Source organism: Tinamus guttatus, unplaced genomic scaffold (assembly GCF_059628265.1).
Source record: "Tinamus guttatus ecotype Peru unplaced genomic scaffold, ASM5962826v1 Tinamus_guttatus_pri_ptg000211l, whole genome shotgun sequence".
NCBI lineage: Eukaryota > Metazoa > Chordata > Aves > Tinamiformes > Tinamidae > Tinamus > Tinamus guttatus.
Window position 1 is genome coordinate 9,188,725 of NW_028288745.1, and position 26,690 is coordinate 9,215,414.

A 26,690-nucleotide genomic window follows, 5' to 3' on the forward strand; every position below is an offset into this window, starting at 1 on the left:
TCCCCTTTAAACAAAGATCTTAAAAGCAAACTTTTATTTAAGTAAGTACACTTCACTAAGTACTTTTATTTAAGTAAATACACTGTTCTTGCCGGGGCGTGCAATTAGGTCTCCACATTTTTCAACTTATTTATTTCATCTTCTCGTAAATGAAAAGTGACTACTAATTATTCTCTGAGCAAAAAATAGCCTACAAGAAACAAAAAGAGTCTGTAACCATGCTAAGAATGGTCCCTCTACACTAGATAAAAGCGAGAGGCTCACTCACACACAGAATAGCCATTTACAGTGATTTTTTTTTTAACGCAGTGAATTTCATATGTATTTGACTATATTTTGGATCAGGTCTGACTTAGCCATTCAATAATATATCTAAACACTAAGTAACTAAAATGACAATAGTTCTGTTTACAGATGGAATATTGTTAAGTTTGATACAAAAAAAAAAACAAAACAACAACAAACACCTTACATTATCCATCTGTTTCCAGCACATGTCCAGATACTGTTGGGCTTTTCGTCCCTCCTGAAGATGCTGGAAACATCACAAATAGGATTAATTTACATATATTTTGAACACTGTTAGCTTTAGCAAGCTTCTGCTCTAATCTACGCACATTATAATGTGCTATAACTTCCTGGAGATAGCAGCACTCCTTTTTGAAAGATAATTACTAATCAGCCAATAACAGTACTACAGATGAAAAAATACACTGGAAAACACGTAAGCACTTATGAGCACTGCCTACCAAGATCTTAATTTTCACATTTTAATAACTGTAGCAAACCAATACATAAAAATGTATGTACAAAACCCACTTTTTGCCAAGTTCATGAAGTTGGGCAAAAATATCAATTCTTTCATAGATATATCCATTTTGACACCTTATTATCAAAATAAAATATAGAAATTACCATTTTTCTCTCAGTTTTTAGATCATGAGAATATCTCATCAACTCTCCATATACTCGGTGTCCCATTTCTTCTGCAACTACTTCTCGTTGTCCTGCATAGTCATTCAGCTCATTAAGGATGTTAAAAAAGGCTATACACGAAGTAAACCTGACAGAAAGCACACACACACACACAAACACACACATACAGAAAGTGAAAAAGTTTTTTTAATAGACTTTCTTTTACATGAAGTATATATACAATGGTGAAGTCAGATACACTTTACAATAAACCTCATCTCAGTGCTGATTTGAGTACTGAATTACAGTAGAAATGCAAGTTGGGAAAGCCTACATTGAGCCTAGCACGTAATATATGTTTAATGTCTCTTCAAATACATTTTATAAGAATATGGATTTTTGTGGATGGAAAAGAAAGAAGAAGAAGAATACTACCTGGAGAGCCCTGTAGTATAGTGGTATCTCCTAAGCTGCCAACTGAGAGGCCTGAGCTTGGGAACGGATACATACGTCCCTAGGCTCGGAGGCTCAACTTGTTGCAGAGATGATGTGCTTGGTGGTCTTGAGGGTGGAACATGCCAATCATACCACTCCTATGCATCCCGATGGATGATCTACAGAACAAGTTTGCTATCAGCTCTGAAGACAGCTGCCTGTTTGCCTGCCCACCTCTTGGCTGGAAGTAAGGTGCCACTATGGCTGGCACTAAAAAGGGGGAAGAGGAGGGGCAAAGGGTGGAGAAGTGTGTGTGGAAGGGAAGAAAGAAAAAAACAACATGCACCATATTAAAATATGCATCTTTCTCTCTTTAAACTGTGGAATACAGCCATCTCCATAGGCTCGCCTCTCTGGAATTCAAATGCCACTCTAGAACTAGAAATTCTGTTTCTTGAGGCCCAGGATTTTGAACAGAATAAAAATAACTAGCAGAAGTCCTAGCATGGACTCCCAGGCACTTTGTGCACAGCATGCACTCTTGTTGCAACCTGAAGTCCAGCCCACATACTTTTACTCTCAAGCATTTTATTTATGCCTTAAAAAAAGTGTTTTTCTAAATAAATAAAAAATGACAATGGACATGGACGACAAAATAAGCACTTCTCTGTTGTCTCTGAAATCAAAGTGAGTCACAAGTTTAAGAGGTCTGAGTTCTTCTAGCCAAAAATGTGACAATTTTGCATACACTTAAGTTCCAGGTTTACATAGCTATATTCATACTGCAATATAAACACTCGAAAATAACCTAATGCACTAAATAAAAGCTAGAACCTAAGCACAAATCACTTTCCTATTAAAAAAAATACTAGAACATACATAGCATACAAATACTGAACCTTTGGTCTACTAAAGTTGAATTTGCAAGAGCTCAATTAAAGAAACATAAACAGATTGTTTATGACTAAGAATTACTTCATGCTTTTGTTGTCTTAAAAGTTTTCTAGAACAAACAAAAAATTTTAAAAAACACTCCAGAAAACCACAGCTAAAAGTATACTGCAGTACTGTAGTCTCTGTTTTGTATACACAAAAGTTGAAATGCACATTTTTACCTGGGCTCCTCATCTTTGGATGAACGTTTAGGACAGTACTTCTTAACCAGATTTCTATTAAGGAAGAAGAAAAAAAACAGGATTTAGAATCTCCTCTGAGAAAACAAACTGTTAAACTTACCCTTGTAAGTTTATAGGGTGAATAGTTTTGCTCCTTGTTGTTTATCTTTAAGGACTTCAAGGAGCAAATCTATTCACTCTATAAACTTACAAGGGTCCCTAAGTTAACACAAGGCAGAACTAGAGCATTTCAACAGTTGTAACACTTAGAACCAACAATATACTTGTAAATATTCTGAAATCTCTATTGCACAGTGACTAAACATAAAATAACCAGTTATTTCATTTATTTAAATTCCTCTTCAAGCCTGCAAAATAGACTAGCAATCAAGAAAAAAGCAAACCTATGATTGCTTTGTGACACATACACATAACACCCATGCTGTATCCATGAGCACAAAACTACATGCCCGATTTAAGCTTTGAGTATCCATTCATATAAACGCTTTTAACCACAACACATCAGTAAGCAGCTTCCTGACTAGAGGAGATGACACCTCGTTAAAAGGAAAGTGCTACTTTGGGTACTGCCACCAGCATTACAAACACGAGGCTGAGGCCTTCACAAACTAAGCAAATGCGAGCAAGAGGAGCCCAAATGTATTTTTGAGAATGCAGACAGGAATACGATATGGAAGCAATACTTCAGAAACATATAAATAACATAACCTACTTTACCCTAGAGTATTGCTAATACAGATGTACACTGCTTACAAAAGAAGTGCAGAACATGTGCAACTGCACAGACCCTGCTACAAACACCACTCTTAATAACGCTGGCAATTATACAGCTAAAATCCTGTAGTGAAAATGAAACAAAGTCACACAATTTTTAGTTGTTTTTCACACTCAAACCTTCCTGTGAGCCAACTTTTGCTTGCAGAAGTATTTCTGAGTACACATCTTCTCCTGCGAACCATTCTGTCCTTACAATAAATGCTTTCCTGATAATAATAAATTAGTCTGTTTAAATTTTTGATATCTCAGAAGACACATGCTCTCAGTCTTCAAAAAAAAATCCACAATTCTCCTCACATTTTTAGTATAGGGAGATCATAACTTCAATTGTATGTGGCTGGAGAGGGGGATTATTCTGGCAATTTTCCAAATTGACAGTTCCTTCCATGAAGTAGAAAGACTGAATTGAAGCCCCACTGACGCTCCTCTCCCTTCCCTGAGAGAATATATTATTTCATAGCAAACAACAGAGCATTTTCTCATATGAAAGAAAAAAAAAAGGAAAAGGTAAGATGTACGATTTTTACTCAACCTTCAACATCTGTGCTCCTTGGGATCAAAGACACACTGTATTTTTTAAAACCATAAGCAGTGTTTGAAAAGATACTTAAATTAATAAATCAGTTATTTAAAGAACAAACCTCCTATTCCCACAAAAATTCACTTACTTTTCAAGCTAATCAAAACTAATCAAAAACTCACTAGTAAGGTTCACACTGTGTGACCACATCCTCCTGTGTGATCAGATGGATGGATACCCAAATAATCGGTAACCCTCATTTAAACTGTCGAAGTAGTATTTTAAGCATCTATTAGCATACTCAGCAGAAAATAAGGCATGCCAATTACTCAATTTATAAAGCTCAAATTAAAGCAAGAGAATGCTGGCAATTAGAATTATTTCCACACATCTCTAAATAATGATACCTACCATTTCTGGGAAAAAAAAAGTGTGCCCAATTGACACATTCTGTTCAAGAAACACATATTCATCTCCAGCTTGTCAGAGGACATTGCTCAAAAGTGCATTCCTGAGAGGTGGATCCCAATGACGCATAGAAGGGTTTGGGGTTTTAACTGCTCTGCAATATACTTCATTCTACCTTACGTATTTTGTGAAGGGATAGTATTTTGTTAAGGAACGGTATTTTACACTTCCACCCAGGTCAGAAATTAAGTACAAAACAACACGAAAGCTTTGCACACCCATGAGTGAGCAGCTTCAGCAAACCTAGGATTGCTGCTCTAACAGTAATCTTTTAATTGACCTCAGGACTTCCAACGGTCTCAACTGTCTCTCCAACAACGATTGAGACAATCATCCTTTATATATAGCTGAAAATACCTTCCCTTAGACAGCTTGTAGCTGTATTAGAAAAAGCAGTCTGCAGTCACAGTGCTACAGAGGCAGGGAAAGGAAGAGGAGGAAGATAAGACTACATGAGACAAAATCTTAAATGCATTTTTTAAAATGACATTTCCTCTGGCTGCATGGAATTTGCAACAGAGTGACCTATCTTATCGCTAGCAACAGGGGTGCTAGTCATGCTTTCATCTAAAACAACCTTGTACAATTTCTCAAACCCATGTAGTTGGAAGTTGGAGATTATCTCTAAGACAGAAGTGGTGAGACCATGTTCAGTCGTTAAGCATTCATCAAAACATGAACAGGGAGTCACTGCCAAAGTAGCAAGGTTGGACCTTTGTCTCTCTACATTCGCAGACTAAAACCAGAAAAAAAACTTATTTGTAGAAATCAAAACAAGAATTTCTCTTCAGTATCACCAGAATCCTCTGCATGTTGTAAAATTTTACCTGGTAGAAATTAAAAGGTATCTTGATTGGAAAAATGCATAAACTCAACAACAACAACAACAAAAAAAAGCCTTCTCAGTGAAGTGATTTCGCTATATTTGATTTTGCATTACACTTCAGCATTGCTCCTCGGAGCTTATTAACATGGGAAACTCCTAAAATTCACCTGATTATTATTCAGAATGTGAAATACATAACAAGCTCACAATGCTGTAACTAAGCAACCACGCAAGGGCCTTTTCAAGAGGAGACTTTCAGAGATCTACAAATAAGAAGCCACTTAATATAAAATATACAGCTTAGAGTGACAGGGGAGCTGGGTCATAAGCATAGGTAATTTACTAGCCTGCTGATTTCTGTTCTAGCTTTACTCTTTAATGCGGCTATTTACAATCACAAGAAGAGAAAAAATATTATACAATCCTTCTTCCTAATAAAAGTCAAGATATGTTAATCATGATGCCATTTACATTAATTAGACATTATTCAATCTTGGCTGCATTTAGGATCACAGGAAAATACAATTTCAAGATATTGTGTGATCAGGCCATAAGGCCAAAATAACAATACATGCTATTATCTTCAAAGTTATTAAATATGAAATGACAAACAAATGTAGAATTTATGCAAACTGCAGAGAAATGCAAAGAGAAAATAGGAATGCATATGAACAATAAATGAAGCATAAATACCTTTTTAAAGCATTGAGGACCAACACAAAAGAACACAGCTGAGAAATTAAATTTAAATCTTTGAAAAAAATGCTGACTAGAATGAGAGTGGATCTGAAGATATGAGTAAAGCAGCATTTCAAAGAGGAGTCAGTTGACACCTGGTGTGTGTGTGGGGGAGGTTCACCACCATTTTCATCTACACTTGTGTGTAATCCCTTGGATCCAAACACAGAACTGGACTAGTATGCCCAGAACACTCCAACCTTATGGTATGTCTACAGCAGCAATTAGAATGGTTCAATAGGTTTAGATCTTTACAGTCAAGGAATGATGTTTAGGATTCAGTGTTCACACTATAGGAATTTCAGAAGGTTTGACTTTGGAGCAGCGCTATCCTTGTTCCATGGGCAAACCCATGGACAAGTGCACTTCCCACAACTCAGTTTCCGTGGAAAGAAATCCAGCTTGAATATCTTCAGACTCACCCCCACAAGGGAGCCGTAGAGTAAGCAGGAACAAATCAGCAGATCCATTTGTAAAGAGCATTCCTGATGCGGACCAGAACACTTGTGTAAACACATCCTAATACAACATCTGGAGTGACCCTTCTTCAACTGTAGTTAATTTAGAAGGAGCCCTTGTCCATGCGTAACTGGAGCAGGGGCTCCCCACTCCGCTCAGTCACATCTGGAGAGGTCTCCCTACAGTGGGGATTTTATGTATGTCTGTATATATATATACATATATATGCATACGTATATACTTTAGAACTTAAGGCAGACCTTAAAAATAAGAATCTAAAATAATTAAGTCCTTATTTCACCAAGTTACTCTTGTCACACTGTTAAGTACCCCCTGTACTTCTAGTGAGAGTTTAACTTTCTGCTCTAATTGAAAGGAAAGAAACAAAAGCCCGGCAATGGAATACAGATACTTTGTTCCCCAGGCATCAGTACAAATGCTACTGATGTTAGCAGTGATCAGAAACAGCCACGAGCCAGTCAGGTCAACTTTCATCCACCTCATCACAGATAACTTGGAGCAGAAGTTCTTCAAGAAGGCAGTACAGCAATCCCAGACCGCCACTTTGTATGACATTCTCCAAGGACAAATGAATGAACTCAGATATAGTGAGTCAATCAGCACCACAAGGATGTGGCAATTAAAAATAAATGCAGATTCTTCCTTACACTTCTTTTTTCTTTTTTATTCCAAGGAAATAAAAGCACAAAAATGCAAGTGACAGACCTAAGCATCAGTGCCACTGTAAAAGTAATAAAAGTAATTCCAGGACATCAGAACTGAACTTAATCTAGAGGACAAATTGTGCTACACTTCGTTTTAAAAGCAGAGATTGATGAAACTTTAAGCTTCTCCAGAAACACAATCTAGACTTCTACCACATTCTGTTTTACAGCCATTTGGAACCAGATTTCATACAGGACTAATCACATCCAATTTGTGCTGCTCCTTTAATCTTGTCACCTACTCTCCTCTGCATAAGTCAGTCTCAAATGAACAGCAGTCAGACAGTAACCTACACTATGTTACTATTTTTAAAGGAAACAAGAACCTGAGTCATATACCTGTAGGCTTTAAAAGGCACCCTACTTAATCATTGCAGTAACTTATGCAACTATGTACACATATCATCTGTGTAAACAGTAGTAATCTGTACAGATTTGTACATTTGTACAAAAATTGGGTCAGCGAACTCAAAACTAATATTTATTCAGTCCCTCAATGCAGAAACGGAAGTAATATCAATAATATTGTAGAATATGTGTGAAGGTAACTGCTCAAGTATTGTTGCAACTATTTACACTAAACTTTTACAGGCTCCAAATTACGTTACAGAAGGGTCTGGAAACATACCTGTCCTCACAAATTATAAAACAATGCAATTGGAGCACTTCAAATTTATATGGAAAGCAGTATTTTCAAGAGGGTTTTGATGAATTCATTCACTTCATTTCAGCATACAGATTGGGTGAAAACAAAAAATAACAATTAACTGCATTTAGGAACACCACCTTACCAGAAAAGGCTAAAAAAATGAATCTTAAAAAAAAAAAAAACACGTAAATTGAGTTTACAAAACTGAATATCCTTGGAACAGTTAAGAAATCACATGTTTTGGCATGCAGAAACATTGCTAAAAGAAACTGCCACATCCACATTTGGATAATAATCCATAGCCCAAATTCTCAGCTCCAATTAAAGGAAGAGAGATTTGAAAAACAAATACGGTGATAATTTGTGTTCTCAAACTCACATCTGAGCCTACACAGATATTAAATAACTTTTCTAAGTTTTTGCATACAACAGCTGAGATGGGTAGGTGTATATTTGATTAGATATATGCATACATTAGTATATTTAAGAAAATAAACCAGTTAGAAGGATTATTTTGTGCAGAAGGAAATACTACAAACACTAAATTTAAGTTTGCTCAGAACACCTTGATATGTCCAGGGATCATGATGTACAGTTTTAAAAAGAAAATACTCTGTTCAAGAACTAGTCTTATCATTTCCTTTCACTGCCAATAAAGAGAACCTGACCAAATTCTGAAATCTTACTTCCATAGGAGTTTAGTCTGTAACTACATGTGTAACTTGTACTACTGTCTAACACCACAGAAAGAGCAACTTCTTCAAAAGTGCCACAATGCTTCAGACAGAACAAGAAGGGAGTCAACCTCCAGAATTACTGTGTGTGTCAGGAACAGGAAGCAACAAAACAACCTCCCCAGCAAAACACCTCCCCAGGAACAATAACTGCCTGGACACAAACAACATCTGAGAATTCAATTACAGAATTTTGCAAGAGCCCAGTAATTTGGCACATACTGCAATTCTATTTATTTCCAATTTTAAAACAAGAAGAAATTGAACAGACACATAACTAAACTGAATCCTTAGTGTACAATGTACACCGCAATGTGTCTGTCCCAATTCAGGCCCCTGTAACTCAAGAGCAGCCAATAACCTTCATATTCTTCGGATACCACAATGTGCTATTTGAGACCAAAGCCATACAAATCTTAAGATTTTTCTTTAAGCATACTCAAAATGAGAACATATTTGCATCTGTGAAAACAAAGGATCTTTCAAATGGAGGTAAGACAAGGTTTCTAAATATTTTTTTCTTCTGCATAAATATCCCTAGTTTCTTGAATGGTTTCACTTAAGCACTTTTATCAGTATCAAAAACTACCTACCAAGAGGAGCAAGGAACGATTTGTTACCTAAAAGCATTGGGACTGGATTCTCATTAGCATTTCTGGAATTACTCAACAACCATAAAGTATCAATATCAGTAACTTCATACAATAATAACACAATAAGTGCATTCAAATAGCTCTTTATAAGCTTATATGCATCACTTGCTTTCCATCTCCCAGAAGGACTGGAACAGCTGTTGCACCCAGAAAAGTCTCATCACTAAGTTATAATAGCATGAAAAGATATTTCATCAAAATGCACATAGAGTGAATATGAATTTCTGCCAGGACACAGACTCTAATCTATGATTTTTTTAATTAAAATTAACTACTTACATAATCATCAATACAATAGCCTGCAACACTCAGATCAATCAACAATTTTAACAGCAAGTTGGTGGCCCACACTGAAACCACGGCAGAAGAAAAATGATTGATTTTTTTGATTTTTCTTGGTCTCCCATCTAAGTACTAATACAGAGCTAGGACTACCAGGAGGTTGCCACAGACCATAAATGTTTCTGCTAAATAAGGACACAGCAAATTTCAGTTCTAGAGCTCACCGTGAAGAGATCCTCAACACTATTTGATTACAAAAGGAAAAAATACCTATTAGAGATACCAAAAATCCATTTCACAGGCTATATGCTGTCACACTCAAATTCACCAGAACCACAGCCCATCCCAAGATGGACTCATCTCAGAGCTTCTCAGAAGCACATTGCAGGATGGCTAACTTTTCTGGATGTGAAAGCTCCACTCGACCTCCGTTTCTCCCCCTTACAACTTTCTCTTTTACACTGTTAACAACAGTGAGCATCCACAGAAGAAAAGATGGCTGAAATCAATGTCCTATCATAAGAGAGTTCACTAGGAATACCCATGAAATAATAACCAAGTGTTAAATGAACTGGTCTACTGGCAGAAACTCTTTTTTTGTGCTGTCCAGACCCTGGTCGGCAGCAAGCAGGAGGTGCACACATGCACTGTACAACACATGCGCAGCAACACCAGTGCCTCCCACAACTGCCACACCTACTGTACATACACAACAAGTTCAGTCACCTCACAAAAGGTGTGTTCTTCCTAACAATTTCGCTGTTGAAAGATACTTTGAAAAAAATAATCGGTGTTTTGCCCAAATGTAAAATGCTGCACAGAAAAGACTTTCCATTTTTAATCAAATCTGAAAGTAATAATGTGCTCTCTCATCTTGCTAGCTGTGGGAGATGAACCTTCAAATATAATTAAGCAAAATGGCACTTGTTCATACTTTTTAAGGAAAAGATCGGGATCTGCAAATAAAACAAGTTTCCATTTTTAAATGGGAATCAGGAAACAAAGCAACACTGGGATGTGGACTGGTGCTGTGCATGCTTCAAACTTTCTTTTACCTCCTGAAGTTCTTGTAGGCCAGCTTTGGAAAAGTGAGAAGTATATATTTCATTCCTTTTAAGAAAAAAAAACAATCCTTCAGTAAAGCAGCGTGCTATAATCTTACAAACTGGATCAAAAGAGGTTGATAAAGACATCAAGAAGGAAAGGTAAACGAGCAGCCTAGACAGAATATCCACTCCCTCAGCTATAAATTTCACTACGGTGTTTATGAGAAAGGATTCTTCAGCTCTCTATCTGAGGACAACTTAGCGTGCCAACGATGACGAGGAGGAGGACACCAAAGGAGAGAAGCTGATTATCGGTTAAGTGTGACACCGGCTTGGTAGCAGCTTCAACTAGGTCCCCAAGGTAATGCAAGACAACAAGGATTATGGTGAATGCAAATTTCTTAGGACTCCTTTATGCTAAATCATGTTCTCCAAGCACTGTGACTTATGGTAGAAACCAATCCTATTTCCTTCTGAAGAATGTGTTTCTGTGCCAGTTCATTGCTGCTACTCTCCTTATATGATCCCAAGGAGAAACTCCTATTGGATGTAAAAGATATTTAACTTGGCAGCAACAGAAAGTAAACTGGAGATAAGACAAAGGGTGGCTGGGCTACAAAGTCTCACCCAAATGAGTAGAACTAGCTATGGGAAAGGTGAACTTTAAAGGACAGGAAGATCTGCTGCTTTCTGCAGTCCTATTCAATCATTTTAATCAGATTTTTCATACACAATGTATTATAGCCCTTGCCAGTTCAACATGAGAAATTAATTAGTAGCAGGGACTTAAAAATGGTTGAACACACATACGCAAAAGTAGATTTTGGATAATGTGAGAAGTTTGCTACAAAAGAGCTGATAATCAGCAGAAAAGCATTAGTAGAGCTTTCTTGTTTAGTTTTTAATCTTAAAATTCCACTGAATATATCTTTCTTGTTCAAAGATTTGAAGGAGGGGGAAGGGAGAGGAGAGGAAAAAACAAGCAAGCAAGCAAATACCCAAAGATAATATTCTCCGCTTTGGAATAGTACAGAAAAAAATTGTCTGACATGAAAAGATGAATTCATTCTGTAAATGAAAAATGGTCTTTAAGCATGAAATTGCATATTTGCCTATAATATGATGCAGTGCTTTTAAGTAACTGCTGAGATTCTTTTAAAAGGAAAACAAACAAACAACGCAACACTTACCTCAGTTGTTTTGCATAGTTTTGTTCAATCTCTATCCTTTCTTTTACAAATTTTGCGTACTTCTCCAAGAAGTCGATGCCCCACTGTGTATGCTTGTCTAGGTTATCAAACTGATCCTTAAAGACAAAATGAAAATATCCAGAATTAGCTAAGAGTAAAGCCATTGCCAGAAACAGCTTATGAGGTATGCTTTGAGGGAATGCTTACTACTTGGATAGAAGTCACGCACGCATATATACAGTAAATTGTATGTGCAGATCTACTGTATGCAGATCTAGGTCTGCATTTCATGTGTAGCCCTTGTCTGATCGCTTTCATGACAAAAATATTATACCTTTTTCCCCTTAAAAATCCTTTCACTCACAAATGAATGTTTTCCAAGACAACAAAAATATAATCAAAGGTATTAGAGATAACTAAGAGACTATTCCACACACAAGATACATTTGGCAATTCTAAAACACAAAACAATTAGTATGCAAATTTCAACTCTTAAGTGTCAGAAAAATAATGTAAATTATAACTGCATGACTAATTTGGGTGCAGTTTCCATTTAAAACCTGTGTTAAAATAAATCTATATATAAAACCAGTTAATGATCAAGTCTGGAAAGACAGACCAAAGAGAGCTAACGGATCCTCAGTCATCAAGACCACTATGACAAAACAAATCAAAATTAAGTCAAAAATAAATCAGCAACAAAGACTGTAGGATTTTTAATAAACAAAAATACTTTCTAAGGTGCATTTTCACCATACGAACCAACAAGTGGAGAATACACGGAATCAGGACAAGCTGAAAATTCCAAAAGCAAGTCGTAATATGGAGGTTAGGGAATTAGGCAGGAATTAATAACAGGACAGTAAACGAGCACAATACAAACCAATAACATTTTTAATTTAACAAGGAAGTATTCACATTTTTATGCTAAAAAAACATGCCATGGTGAAAAAAAATGCATAATTTTCAGTTTAAAACATTTACCATGCATTTTCCTTGAAAGTTACTTGGCAATCCAAAAAATACAAGCAAGCCCAACATGAAATACAAAGTCCTGTATATGCTGGATCCAAATATACCCCACATTAAATACAAGCTAAAAAAATTAAAAATTCAGTCAGTGAAGAAAAAAAACCCACAGAATTAGTGTGAAGTCAAAGCTTATTTTATTTACTTAAATAGTTTGGGGTGAGGTGTTTTTGCAGATTCAGTAACATACCTGAGCCCAATATAGTATATCAACCACTAGTATTAATAACTCAAGTATTCCCATGAAGATAAATCACACAGAAATAATGCTGCAGGGCTCAAGACTAGAAAAATGTAAAAGAAATGCTGGGACAAAAATATATGCTGCTAAAAAAAAAGCCAATTTATAAAAAAATATATAAAGAATAAATCAGAATTAAGGTTTCTCTTGGATCTTGCCTGGCCTGCTGCTCTTAGCATTCTGTACAATGGACGAACTCCGGCTGTTAGTGCCTTGAATCCAGCTGCAGCCAAGTACTACCACCAAAAGGATCTGTCTTGTCCTAACACTGCCTCTGTATCACGCTCTTCATCACAGAAATAGAGGGGAGACAGGAGAGGGTCCAATTACAAGATTTTAATGTGCTTGGGAAACAACAGCCTGTATTGCACACTGTTTTGGCACACCCAGTCTACACAAACTGGACATTTCCACTCCAAATTCCTTTTGTCAGATAAAGTCAGATTCCTGTCATTGTTGTCAAAAGAGCTGGTGCTGTTTGTCTGTGGGAAGGGCAAGGTTATAATCTTGCTTTTAGCACTGAACAACTGTTGCATATACACATAAAAACAGTATTTTCAAGAAGCTTTGCTTTTTTTATATATCTATATACATATAGATAGACAGATAGATATAGATATATCTGTTCTGCTCTTGGTTTTGTAATTTCTTTGACAGTATTAGCCCAATAGCCAAAGCACCAGAAAAAAAGATGCTTTTGGAATGCAGCCACCAGCAATGCCACTAAAAGAGTAAGTCTTCCTCTGGTGAACACAAACATTGCTGTCCTGCTTAGGCTCCTTAGGCCACAGTGCTCAGATTTGCTGCTAAGGTTTCACTAACGTTACGAACACTAAACTAGTGATGTTTCAGAATGTATAGCCAGAGAGTATGGCCTTCCAAGTATTATTTTTTCAAACAACCATAAAAAAGGACTCTGCTGGTCAATATTAATTCTCTGCTACCAACATTAAGCTAGAATGGAAAGAAGTGGGAACAACTGACATGTTACTCCCCTCTGCCCTTCACCAAAGTGTTTCATCACTGACCAACTCCTGAAAGTTTTCCTTTCCTCAAGTTCTCTTCCTTCATCTGATTAGAGAAGCTGTAGGCTCTGGGCAAAGATAATTTTGTAGGATTATACCTAGTCCATCCTTCCCTAGATGAAGAACATGCACAGAATACAGACAGAACCACCTGAACAGAGTAAAACAAAAAGCTCCTGCAAGGTACTGCTCAAAAATTCAAACCCATCTAGCTATCCCCACCACTCTGTGGCTAAGTTCCCCATCTTAAAGCCTCTGATGCAGAAGAAAGACTTCAAAGCATCTGGCTATCTACTACGCTGAGAGCAAAGCATTTTATCAACCACCTTCCAAGCCAAATACACACTGCTGTTTGTCCAGTAACTCCCAAACTTTGAAAGGCAGCTGAGCAGGCAAGTTTTGTACAAAGCTTAATTAAAATCCATCTGTCACTATTGCTACTGATTACTTCACTACTACTTACTGAGGGTCAGCTAATGGACAGAGGCTCTAGTGGAAATTGCCCACTCAAAAGAACGAACGCAGTACGCAGCCTCTGCATCATGAACAACCCTGACACTTTACAAAAGTTTATAATAAGTCAGTATAGACTGTTCCATAATGAGAACTACCCCTAAATGGTACCTGAAGACTATTTACTGGAAACATAGGTTAAGATTCGGAATACTCCAGCCACATGGTTCTGAACTTACTGGCTTTTTGGCGATACCAGGAAGCCTTACAGCAATGGGGGCTGAAGCATCAAAACAAGGAGCTAAGTTGAACCAAATCTTCAAAGATAAAACAGCATTTCCCTGGTTAAACTCAAAATTTGCTCTCCTCTCTTACCAAAAACTGTTTATTTCCCCCATTCCAGACACGCAAGAGCCAGTTAAGAAGAAAATCTAGGGAATCTATTCAAAGCAATGAGCATGGAAGGAACACTAGAGCAAACTTTCCCTCTTCCTAAAATTATCTTGTAGCTAGCCCAACGGTGTGTGTGTGCGCGCATGCACGTGTGAGTGTGAGAGTCTAGGCAGATCAAGATTTTTTAAATACTTGCTTCCCAGTCTTCATGGACTTTTTACTTGTATTAGAAAACTTTCACTTGTATTAGCATTTTTACTTGTATTAGAAACTAGAAATATAAGGTAGTGGTACCAAATTCGGCGGGAGGCAGGGGAAAGTCTGCTTTACTGAATGTTTCCATTACAAGAAGCTCTAGTTTATTGCATAAATATCGAAATATCATAAATATCAAATTCTGATGATTTTTTTCCATTCCACTGACCTCCACTCTGATGATGATCTTCAGATACCTCAGTTCAAAGCCTACTTTTAATCACATGTGAAGAGATGGAACTGAAGCTCGCATTCACAGCACTTGCATGCTATACCCTTCATAGATTCCAAGAATAACAACCATTTTATCTGGCTTGCTGCCTATACCAAAGCATCATGTTCTTTCCTCATCCCCCCCCTTTTTTTTTTTAATATATCAAGCCTGTGTCAACATATTTCATCTGCAAGCTTTACTTAAAAAGCTCCGTAAGCTACAAATCCCACCACACTTTTCCATCAGTTCATCACTTCACTTTCCTTATTTCAGTCACATTAACTTACCTTTCATTTCTAAGCTACTATTTTTTTCTTTTTTTTAGTAGACTGATAAGCTACCTTTAAAAAGATTTTTTTATTTCAAAGAGGCACTCAAACCACCTCATAAAATTATATCTTCATTAACCAAACAGGCTTAACTTATCCCTCCATATTCTCCCCATAAAACTGTAATTTCTGAAGTATTAATCACAGAGATCATCTAGTCCATCCCCCCTGCATATGCAGGGTCACCTAGAGCACAGGGCTGCGTTCAAGCAGATTTTGAAGATCTCCAGAGAAGGAGACTCCATAGTCTCTTTTGCCAACCTGTTCCACTGCTCTATCTCTCGCACTATCGAGATTTTTTTCCTAACTTTTTCTATGTTGTTCTATTTCCCACACAATGATTTCTTCAGTTTTGGATTCAGTATACCAAACATCGTCTCTAACATCACACATATAGTCAAATCATTCTTTTCATGTCACAATTTAGTAATTTCTCACTAACACAGAGTCAACATTTCTTTTCTACGGAAAGTCCTGCTCCATTATTATTCACAATGACTCTTTCTTTTTCCCAGCTAACATACTGCTCCTACCCTTGAAAGAACAACTTGTATTCTTCATTCTTGGATGTAGCACCTCACTACCAGAACATGACTGAATCAGTCTTACAGAGGCTAACCCCCCACTGCTGTTATTTACTTGTGCAGTAAATATTATTGCCTGCAAAAGCTACCAGTAACTTGATTATATATTTGATTAGAAAAACAAGAAATCATATCCACATGCCTGCTATGTTTTACAGTGAAAAACTTACAATACATCAATTCCCAACCTACATTTCCATTAACTAGCTTTTAAATATCAGCTATTGCAACTTAAAAAAATAAAGCATCCTATCTTAATGGTTTATTATTTCAGCTAAACCTGCAACCTTTAAAACAGGTTATCTAACACAACATTTTATTCGAAAATATGACAACTGGCACTAATTACGTTACTATCATTCTGTTCTCTTTTTACTGAACTGGACATCAATATTTCCACAATTTTATCTGACCAATTAGTCTGCAGCTACCCAAGTGATCTTATTTGCCATATGAAGCTCTGGCAGGAAATTCGTTTTTCTGCCGTTCTTTGTTCTCTCTGGCAGGCCTAGCTTGCCAGTCTAAACTTCCAGCTTAGTGAGTGGCAGATTAAAGCTGAACTCCACATCTTTCTCTCCAAATTCCTAACGCTACACAGTTCAGTGGAAGAGATGCTTGCTTCCACATCCTAATGGCAGCCACGGAAGAAAACACATCAGAAAAAAGGAGTAACTTCAATTAAGTGTTTCTCAGGGGAAAAAGGGACAAAAAAAAAAGTAATAATAAAAAATAAATAAAATAAAAGCATGCAAAAAAGTCCGGTACATTTGCTGAGAGAAATGCTGTATTTTATATCATCTTCAGCAATGCAACAAATTATTTAGCCACACAAATGCAAGTCCACAGAAACTCAGCTGAGAAAATGGGGCAGACTCAACACTGACTACGATCGGTCTTGTTTACTCAATCCAAGCCTGTAAGAGTTTCTCAAATAAATCTGTTTTATGCATATATTTAAATTACAGGTTAAGTAACATCTTTCCTCCCTTCACCTGCTATATTCAAGTAGTAAAATAAAAAAATATGTTACAAGACATTACAAAACTGCTATTTCACATATTAGTTTATGTTTTTATTAAACTTCTGCTGAAATATCTATTTTTGTTTTTTAATTAAGAGTCTTTTTTAAATTAACAGCAAAGTCATTTAGGGTCACAATTCAACATATTTTAGGTAAAATACGATGACAAGGTCTTTTTTATATATATATAACTTGCATTTTTTGCGCAAAGAACTGCTTACTGTGCTACGTTAACAAACAAATCTTAAAATGGAAATCATGACTGGACATAAATATACGAATGATAAGTTATCAATATTGTAGAGTGTACCTTTTCCCAGTTCTCATCAGGACAAAATAATTAGGATTGTATTTTCATTACAATATTTTTCACTAATTACTTCTAACAAGATGCTTCAGTTTTCCTGATCTTTGAAACTTCCTCCATGTCTAAGTTTCTTCTTCTCCTCAATCTCTATCTATATGCATTCTTGCTTCCTTTTCTATCCCCGCATAATAGCTCTTCTGTTCGACTGGCTGAACTGATTATCACTTTCCTCTCTTCCTGCCTGCTTGTTCTTATAATTACTCATTTGGTCTTCTGGTCTTGCTTTTTTTCTTGCAACTGCAGTCTGCTACTCCTTAAGAGGCAGACAAGAGCTGCTTCCAGCTAAACAGTAGTTTATTTTTTAAAACATCCTGTTAGTTTTAAATGTGAAAAACAACAAAGAGCTGTTTCTATACAGAGAACAAACCAGAGACTGGCTTTTCTGCTTTCTAAGAGTTCCGGACTGTAACTTCCAAACAGAATAACCTGCAAATTATACCTCATTCCTCTCCAAAAACTCTGTATTAGAGTTTAAAGAAGATATATGGCTGTGAACAAGTTTAGAGACTAAAAAAAATTCATAGACAAGATTAACATCAGTGAGAAAGAACAGAATAGAAATAGCAAATGCTATAGCTACACCAGAAAAAAAAAAACACATGAACAAAAGTTACATGCATATAGGCATAATTTTTTTATTCTAATACAGAATTATGATATGACATACTGTTTAGCTTAATATAGACTATACAGGAGTAAAGGAAATACAGCAGTTTGTTTAGGTACAAAGGAATTCCTAAAAGAACTTAAAAGAAAAGACAGTGCAAGCTGACTTCCAGAACACTGAGCTGCTTTGTCTGCTAAAACCATGACATTGTATTAATAGCAATCCTTATATTGCAGCTTCAAAATACTTAAGTGAGAAGCTGCATTATAAATGCAGACCTGAAGTGCTGCATATACCAAAGGAAAACAATAGCCATGAAAAATGACTTTCTTTTAAGGCATTAAAAAAGAAAACAGTTCATACCGTGGACAAAGTACATAAAATGCACCTGTCCGTTGGACTTTTGGATATATTCTCAGAAAGTAACACCAATGTTAACTTGATTTTTAAAAATCAATTTCTATATTTGATGGTTATAAAATTGCCTGCATGAAAATGTGCTCAAATAACTTGAAGCAGTCATAAATTGCTGGACACCTAACTACTCCACTGGAAACTTTCTATGGAAACACTGGGTCCAGCATGAACGGCTTTTTTGGCAGCCAAGGACTTAACAAGTGTGACAGACACATTTACTTCCCCGTAAGGGAGAAGAACACACCACGGAGAGAACAGAGGTAGAAAAATACACATTGTGGTTGCTTTTGGAATGAGAACGAGACACTTGATTTTGAAACAGTAGGTCATCACGTACTTCTATTTTGAGCTTAATTCACATGTGAACAGATATCAGATAATTTTCAAACAGTGCTGGCCAAGAAAATTGCTGATCACAAATCAAATAAATATGCTTTTACCCATTATTGGATTAAAATAGTTATCGCTAACAGAGATAGCAGTATACATGCCTTGTACAGAGGACAGAACTAGGTCAATTTCCCTAAAGAGCGAGGAATTGCACTATCGCCAAGTCTGAACACAAGCATTTTTGAGACTCTGGAGAGCTGCTGAACAGAAGCATAAGCAAGTTTTAATCCTAGTTATGTCACTTGCAAAAGGAGCCCACTATAAATGAGTCAGATGATTTGATGCACCCCAGTAAGACTATATTACTGTTTTTACAATGTTTAGAGATGGTTTTGCTCATTATAAGAGATAATGGCCCTGAGAAAATCTTGTCTTTACAGCAGGACTGCTAAAACAATGAAACAGGAGAATACTGAATTTGCTACAAGATCAGAATCCACACTAGGTCCTACATGAAGCAAAGCTTCTATAGAAAAATAGCACATTACTGCATGATGAAAGTGATCTTCCAAAAAATCTGCAAGAAAAATATCTAGCTTGGAAAATATTGCTGCAAGATTTTTATTTTTGAAGAAAAATAAAATGTGTAAAACATAGTTTTGTTCTTCAACTGGAAAAGATTATTACTACATGGTTTGCAAGGTTCTACATTATTACTATATGGTTTACAAATGTTCACAATTTACAAGGTGAACATTTTTGTATACAACTAAGCAATCCAGTGGTAAAACTATTCAAAATATAAAACTAAAAATTTTGAAATGCAACTCTACAAAAATCATCAGCATTTCCAGAATGTTATTAAAAGTGCACCCATACAAGAAGGCTGTGCAAGCAAGTAGCCCTGACAGTTTACAGTTCTTACACATTTGACTTTGCAATCTATAGGATTTATTTTCTAAAAACATGTGGAGATCTTACCCACTGTTAACCTTTTCAGAGAAGGGTTAACTATGAAGCTCCTACTGTAGCCTATTTGGCACAGTATCCAACCAGCAGACCATGCACTGCTTTTTTTCCTCTCCATTAATTAAAGGAGTGAACTTTAAACAGTGTCCTCAAGAAAACGAGGAAGTGGTACAGATGATACGGATGACACAACGTACAGATAATACAAAGGCAAAGGGTTTTCAAAGAGGAGAAGACAGTAATTACCTTGGAGGTAAATGATATGGAAGAGACAAGAGGAGCAAGGTAAAGGTTCTGCAAAGGGGTTATTACTGTGGAATGTCTAGGCATCCTAAATAACAAATTTGGAACAGAACAAGCTCCACCAGCTTTGCTGCTCACTCTGTGGGTACAAACCTGCACCCAGTGCTCTGCAGGACACAGTCATTATATTTCAAGTTTCTGGCCTCTGTTCCTTACACGCACACACAGAACTTCTCACAGGCTGTATCACAATTTGTCCATTTGCACTATCAAGAAATCCAGCTTACACTTAATATTAAGGGAAAATGTTAGCAAGTTGAAATGAGACATAGGTAAAACAACTACTAGATTGCATATAACTTAAGAGACATAGTTCTGTATTCAGCCAAAAGCCAAGATGACTCAAAATTTCAAAGAACAGTAAAACACTCTCTGTCATGTAAAACTTTAACTTCAGTAAGAGAAAAGAAAAATGAGGACAAGAAGGATTTATAAGAATATCAACGGGAACAAACACAATAGGGCTCTTCAGAAAGCTAACAGACGGTGATACATCCCTAGAAGAAATAACACTCAGAAGACAGAACAAAACTGCTTTTTGAGTTGAGAAAAAGATAAACAATTAGAGAGAACACCATGAAGTACCATGCAGTGTTTTCATAAAGATTAAATAAAGTTAATTACTGAGGCACTTTGATCACCTTCTGACCAAAAGTCCAGAAATCTGGTGAGATGAGATTGCAGTGAGCAAACACTGGAATGTGTTTGCTAAGTAAACATGGACAAAATTAACAGGGCTAAAAGGAGAATTTAAAAATCAATTTTCACATATTTTATTGTGCTTAATTTTCTTCACAGTCTGCATGCTACTGCAGAAATGCCTATCTTCACACAAAGCTCTAGACTCCATAATTTAGAAAGTTATTGAAAAATAAATCTAAAACTTTTGCAGTTTTAACTCTCTGTATCGTTAATATGCGGACTAATTATAAGGTTAAATTGTTAAGACTTTTTTTGCAATTCTTCAAATGCCGAACAGTATGTCAATGCCTTCTAGGGCAATAAATTAGGTAATAATTTTTCCTTTTTTTTTACATCTCCCTAGCACTCATTATTTATCACAAAGAGTATTTACAAGCAATACAGGTTAAAAAAGGTACTTTAAGCTAGCTGGGGCAGAGAGGAGAGTGAAAAAGGGAACGTACGGGGTAGAGAATATCAACTTTCTCGTCATCCAACTATCACTTTATTTACTTGCCAGGTGCATATGAGTCAGGGATAATTCTGGAGCTACAACCTTTATCTGATGTAAAAAAACTCAAAGTGTTCAACCAAGTGTTTACCAATCCCACTTAGAAGACTCATTTTTGCGTGTTTCTCATTTAAAGATAAATATTTAATCTGTATCTCAGTGGGTAAGTAGACAGAAATTAATCACTTGGTCTGGATTGCATCATACTGTCTATTTTTCTGACAGTTAGGACAAACCTAATACAAAAATAACTACAGAGAATTCTACTACTACTACTATCAGTAGCCGAACTGTCTTCACAGTTCCAACAAGTATAGAGCAAGTGTATACCTTATAATTCTAGTTTTCCTTACTGATCTTTAGTAAGCGTACAGGTTCTTAAGAATATTAAGCTCAAGTGAGTAATTCTTTAAACAAAGTAACTTTCAAGGTACTTTCTAAACTGCAATTTGAATGAAATCTATAGCACAGGAATAAACACCTTCAGGTGCTAACTTTGACATACTAAATGACTATGCAGTATACAGTACAACAAAGCATTTTAGAGTATTCCCACAGCAAATGCAGTAATAGTCAGTAAACATGCAGAATTTGCTACCGAAATTATAAATATTGGATCTTAAGACAAACACAAATTCTTTAAACAGATGCACAAAGAATATCCTTACTGATCATAGCTCTCCCAAGTTGTTTCAATTATTCCCAGAGTTGCGAATGCATTTACATTGTAATACATTGAACTGGACTGGAATATAAGGTATTTCCTAGTACTAATATTAGGTCCTATCAGATAGATTTAAGATAAATAGGCACATACATTACCTTTGTTGCCCCAGTATACAAAAGGAGAACTGTACTATGAAGTCTATTTGTACTTCTAAATAACTTGACAGAATAGGATATACATATGTAAGTATTCTGATCAACTCCTCAATTTTATTGAGCTGAATCATCTGTATTCTATCTATGAAAGACAGGCTGAAAACATTAACAGAATGAATCCCTGTGGACACAATTCCAAGCACGCTCACTTTCTCTTAACCAGGAGCAGACACTGTCCAGCACCTCAGAAGACCCTAGATCCCAAGGGACTGCTTAGGTGAACAGCTATCAGAACTGGAAGGCCACTGCTAACTCACCCACCATACGCTCTGCTGTTGCCAAGTACCAGGCTAATGGTCTTCTCTGAACAGAGTTCTGTTCTAAGCTGTGGAAATTTCCAGTTCAATATTTCCCGTGAATATTCTACTGTTCCTAGTTGATAACTTCTAACAGGATTGAGTGTTTTTTTTAAATGAGATTTTAAAACTAGATCCATATACACCAAAAGAGTAAAAGTGGAAGTAAATTAGGGGCTTCCAACCTTTGATTTCAGATAACACCTTGCAACAATAACAGAGATCCTATATTCACAACAAACTCCACCACATGCACAGGTTTTAAAGCAAGCTTTGTAGTGACACGTAATGTAACTGACTAAAGAATTTAAATTCAAACCAAATGTCAGTACTGGCATATTCAAAGTCACAGAATTTTTGTGATTCTAATAGCTAACATTAAAACGTACCATGATCCTGCTGTGTGAATTTATCTTAGAGTTTTTAAAATATGAGTCTGGAAAACACATAACAAAACCCTCTTATAATTCATTATGACAGACTTCAGGATCACAACCTGTACTACAAGAAAAATACTAAAATTAATCATTAAAATTGTATCCAATAGAAAAATAACTTTCTTTGTAAACGCAAATAGTAAGTACTCATAGCGCTCTCCTTCCACGTTAACAATATACTTTTCCTTTCCAAAAATCTAGCTTTAAGTGAAATGATCAATGACATTATTTAACTATAAGCATATGCAGTTCCATTACAGAAGTTGTGCCTTTAGAAAGGAAAAAAAAACCTGCAAAGACCTAATTTAGATATTGAAGTTGCATATCAATAATGCATATGAAGATACAAAAGCTGTGTACAAACTTCGGGACACCCCAAAAACTGTACTTCTAAACTGTCATAACTACATTAGCCATTTTCCTTCCAAAAGCTCAAATTCAAAACAGCTCAGTTTCATATCATTTCCATAATCCAGAGTAGCAGCTGCAGTGGCCTCCACAAACATATTCCACATCAGAGTTTAATAGTGAAATCACACAACTCTGGTATAATCAGTAAAAATATTTCTGGAGCAACCACATGGTAAATAGCACTGACTTTCTGGGCAGAACGATGGCAGGGTCACATCCACCAATAACACCACCAGACTGCATCCTCCCCCTCCTTTTTTTTTTTTTTTTTCCTAAGATTGAGAGCCAATCAAGCAGCCAATCTACAAATTAAAACAACTTCAACAGCAGTGTACTCTCTCCTGTTATTTCACTCTCCTTTAAACTAACAGAAATACAAAGATATTCATACTGGACCACAGTGGAGTTCAGAAAGCAGAGTTCAAGCAAGCAGCAAATCTAAATACAGTATATGTGACAGAAATGTCTTTGCCATTTCTTCCCCGCTCCCAACTCACTCAGGATCAGTTTCCAATCTCATTCTAACCTAATTTTTGAATGTCCCATCCACCTACTACTTCCCTGGCAATTCCTCCTTTAAGCCTCTTTTGCACAATTTACCCTAATGAGAAGATTTAACTGTTTTCTCTGAGAAACGCTTCTCTGCCATAATCAAGGAATATTTTAGGAAAGCAAAGTAACATTTTAAGAACTACTTTAAATCTCCATGCAAACTTTTAATACTCCATGGAAAGCAGCTTGTTCCATTAACAACTCCCACAGAAAAAACTACTACTGAAGTCAACAATTAATAGTTCTCCTCTCTGAAGTCTTTTCATTATTACTAAATATGACAAAGATGGCAAAATAAAGCCAAATGGTCAAAACACCGTGCTCAACAACATACCGGACCTGTAGTTCAGAATTTAACTGCAAGCAAATCCTCATTGCAAGCGCTACCTCACTACAAATCCTAAGATTTCCTTTTAAAATGCAGACTCTACTTAGTTTAGTTCTATCTAAAGAATCACATACAACTCTCCACATTTTCATCTATATGTAAAAGAAAGTGGCACAGTCTTTTATATATATATATATATAAATTTTAAAATGTGGTATCACCTCCTTACACATTTTTCATGTCCTATATAGGAAACCTAACTATTTTGGGAAGCAATGTAATTGCATTCTTCAATATAAAGTACTACTCGTGTCATTAGTATCTACTCATTCCACAAAACCCTCAGCGAATTAAAACAGCAAAACATTAAACAGGGACTGAAAAAAAATCTCAGTAAATAATCTACCTTTCAGGCACTGTCATGAAACAGTAAGTTCTGAGGAAAAAGCTTCAAATATAAAGTTATCAGCTGTCACATACTAATATCTAACATCACACTTTTAGCTATCAACATATAAATCTATCAAAAATTATTAACAAATTTGAGGCTGTATTATATTGAAAAAGAGGCTGCAAAAATTTAAGAAAAAAAAAAAACAGAAAGAAACAACACTATGAAAAGCTATGCTGCTTCTCCTAATGGAATAAATGGTACAAGCCATGAAAGTACTACCAACAACATCCGAACAACTGTCAGATTTACATGTAGATATAGGAACATGATCCTCTTCCTACAAATGAACAAAAGTCAGCAAAAAATAAACCCTATTTTCCAATGACCTAATGAAGAAAAACAGTCATGAAAGCCACAGGCTTCAGGTTTGACTTGCGGTCTGATTATGTTTGCATGATAAAAAGTTTGAAATGCTAAGCATATAGAACTACAAATACTCTGTGAGAACTGTAAGAATCACTTTTAGATATGGTCTTTGTTGGAAATTCACTGCTCTCAGGTTCCTGGCATTCAATGAAGATAAATGAAAAGCAGTACTCTCAACTGGCCTGTATATATTTGGAGAAAGAACAGTTCTCCTTTCAGGGTTAAAACTAAAGACTGAAACTTGTCTTTGAAACACTGCTAATTCATTATATACTCAATACCTGAGCACGAATGAGAATCAGGCTTGGAAAACACAAAGCCCCGAAGAAGGCAAAATCTCTATTCTTTAGTCTCAATCAGACCATCACACCTACTCCTACAGGAATAAATATTTGGGTATCACATCACGGAGAATTAGGATAGTGCTCAAAATCACTTGGCTTGTCTCACACTGTTAAGTGGAATTTACATTCGACATTCCCCTCACATTATCTGTGAAGTACAAAATTCCCAGACATTCAAATTTTCCTGATAAGCTACTATTTATCTTAAAAAAAAAAAAAAAAAAAAAAAAAACCTAAGCAGGAATTCCAGTCCACTGCTTTTCTTCCAGTTATATTTTAACATGATGGAGAACTGTTAAAAGGAAAGTTTCATTTTTCTTCCTCTCCTCCAAGCAAATTTGTGAGAGCTGGACCATAGTGCAGAGATCTCAAGACCATCACGATCTATCTACCACTTAACAAATTCCCCAAATAGTAAGAGAACATAGCTATTAATATAAATTACACTGTTTATTAATAAGGTTAATTACTTGCAAAGGATTCAGAAAATTGTCACCATAAGTAAATCCAATCTATAACCAACCTATAACCACGTTCTACTAAATGTCTGATTCTAACAGTCAATACTGTCTTTCCATAAGATAATGTATATAAGATAATGATATGAGGAGAGGCTGAGGGAGCTGGGCCTGTTCAGCTTGGAGAAGAGAAGGCTGAGAGGGGATCTAATCAGTGTCTATAAGTACCTCAAGGGAGGGAGTGCAGAGGACGGTGCTGGCCTCTTTTCAGTGGTGGCCACTGATAGGACTAGAGGAAATGGCCGGAAACTGATACACCAAAAATTCCATAGGAACTTAAGGAAAAATTTCTTAACAGTGAGGGTGACAGAGCACTGGAACAGGCTGCCCAGAGAGGTTGTGGAGTCTCCTTCTCTGGAGATCTTCAAAACCCGCTTGGACGCAGTCCTGCGCCACGTGCTCTAGGTGACCCTGCGTGTGCAGGGGGGTTGGACTAGATGATCTCTAGAGGTCCCTTCCAACCCTAAGCATTCTATGATTCTATGAATGTAGAAGAATGCATTATTACTGCAATACCATGAGAGTATCTTCAGATTTCATTAACTTTCCCTCTCTCAGAAAACAGGCTCCGGGAAGTTCCTTGTACACTACACTTAACCTCAGGCACGTTAATGACTTGCAATGACTCTGCAAGACTTTTGTTCATAGTTGGCATAAATAAAAATATAGGAAAGTATTTCTGCGATCAGGACCTAAATCAAAAAACAGATCTAAGGCAGAAAAGGAACTCCTAAAAGCACTTGACTCTTCCCATAACTAAATTTCTGCTATCTGTCCTCATTAATGGGCCTTCATTGTTTTCAGTTTAACAAACACTAAT

At 36.3% G+C, this 26,690-nt stretch overlaps 1 protein-coding gene across 3 annotated transcripts in view; it reads right to left on the reverse strand.

Moving 5' to 3' along the window:
• FNBP1L (formin binding protein 1 like) overlaps positions 1–26,690 on the reverse strand; it is a 51,763-nt gene that overhangs the window by 16,707 nt on the left and 8,366 nt on the right. For all 3 annotated transcript variants that reach the window (XM_088524533.1, XM_088524534.1, XM_088524532.1), the window contains exons 2-5: positions 11,554–11,669; positions 2,466–2,519; positions 916–1,063; positions 473–535 (exon numbers count right to left, since the gene is read on the reverse strand). In XM_088524533.1, coding sequence (XP_088380659.1) covers positions 473–535; positions 916–1,063; positions 2,466–2,519; positions 11,554–11,669 — 381 coding nt within the window. The remainder of the gene's footprint in view (positions 1–472; positions 536–915; positions 1,064–2,465; positions 2,520–11,553; positions 11,670–26,690) is intronic.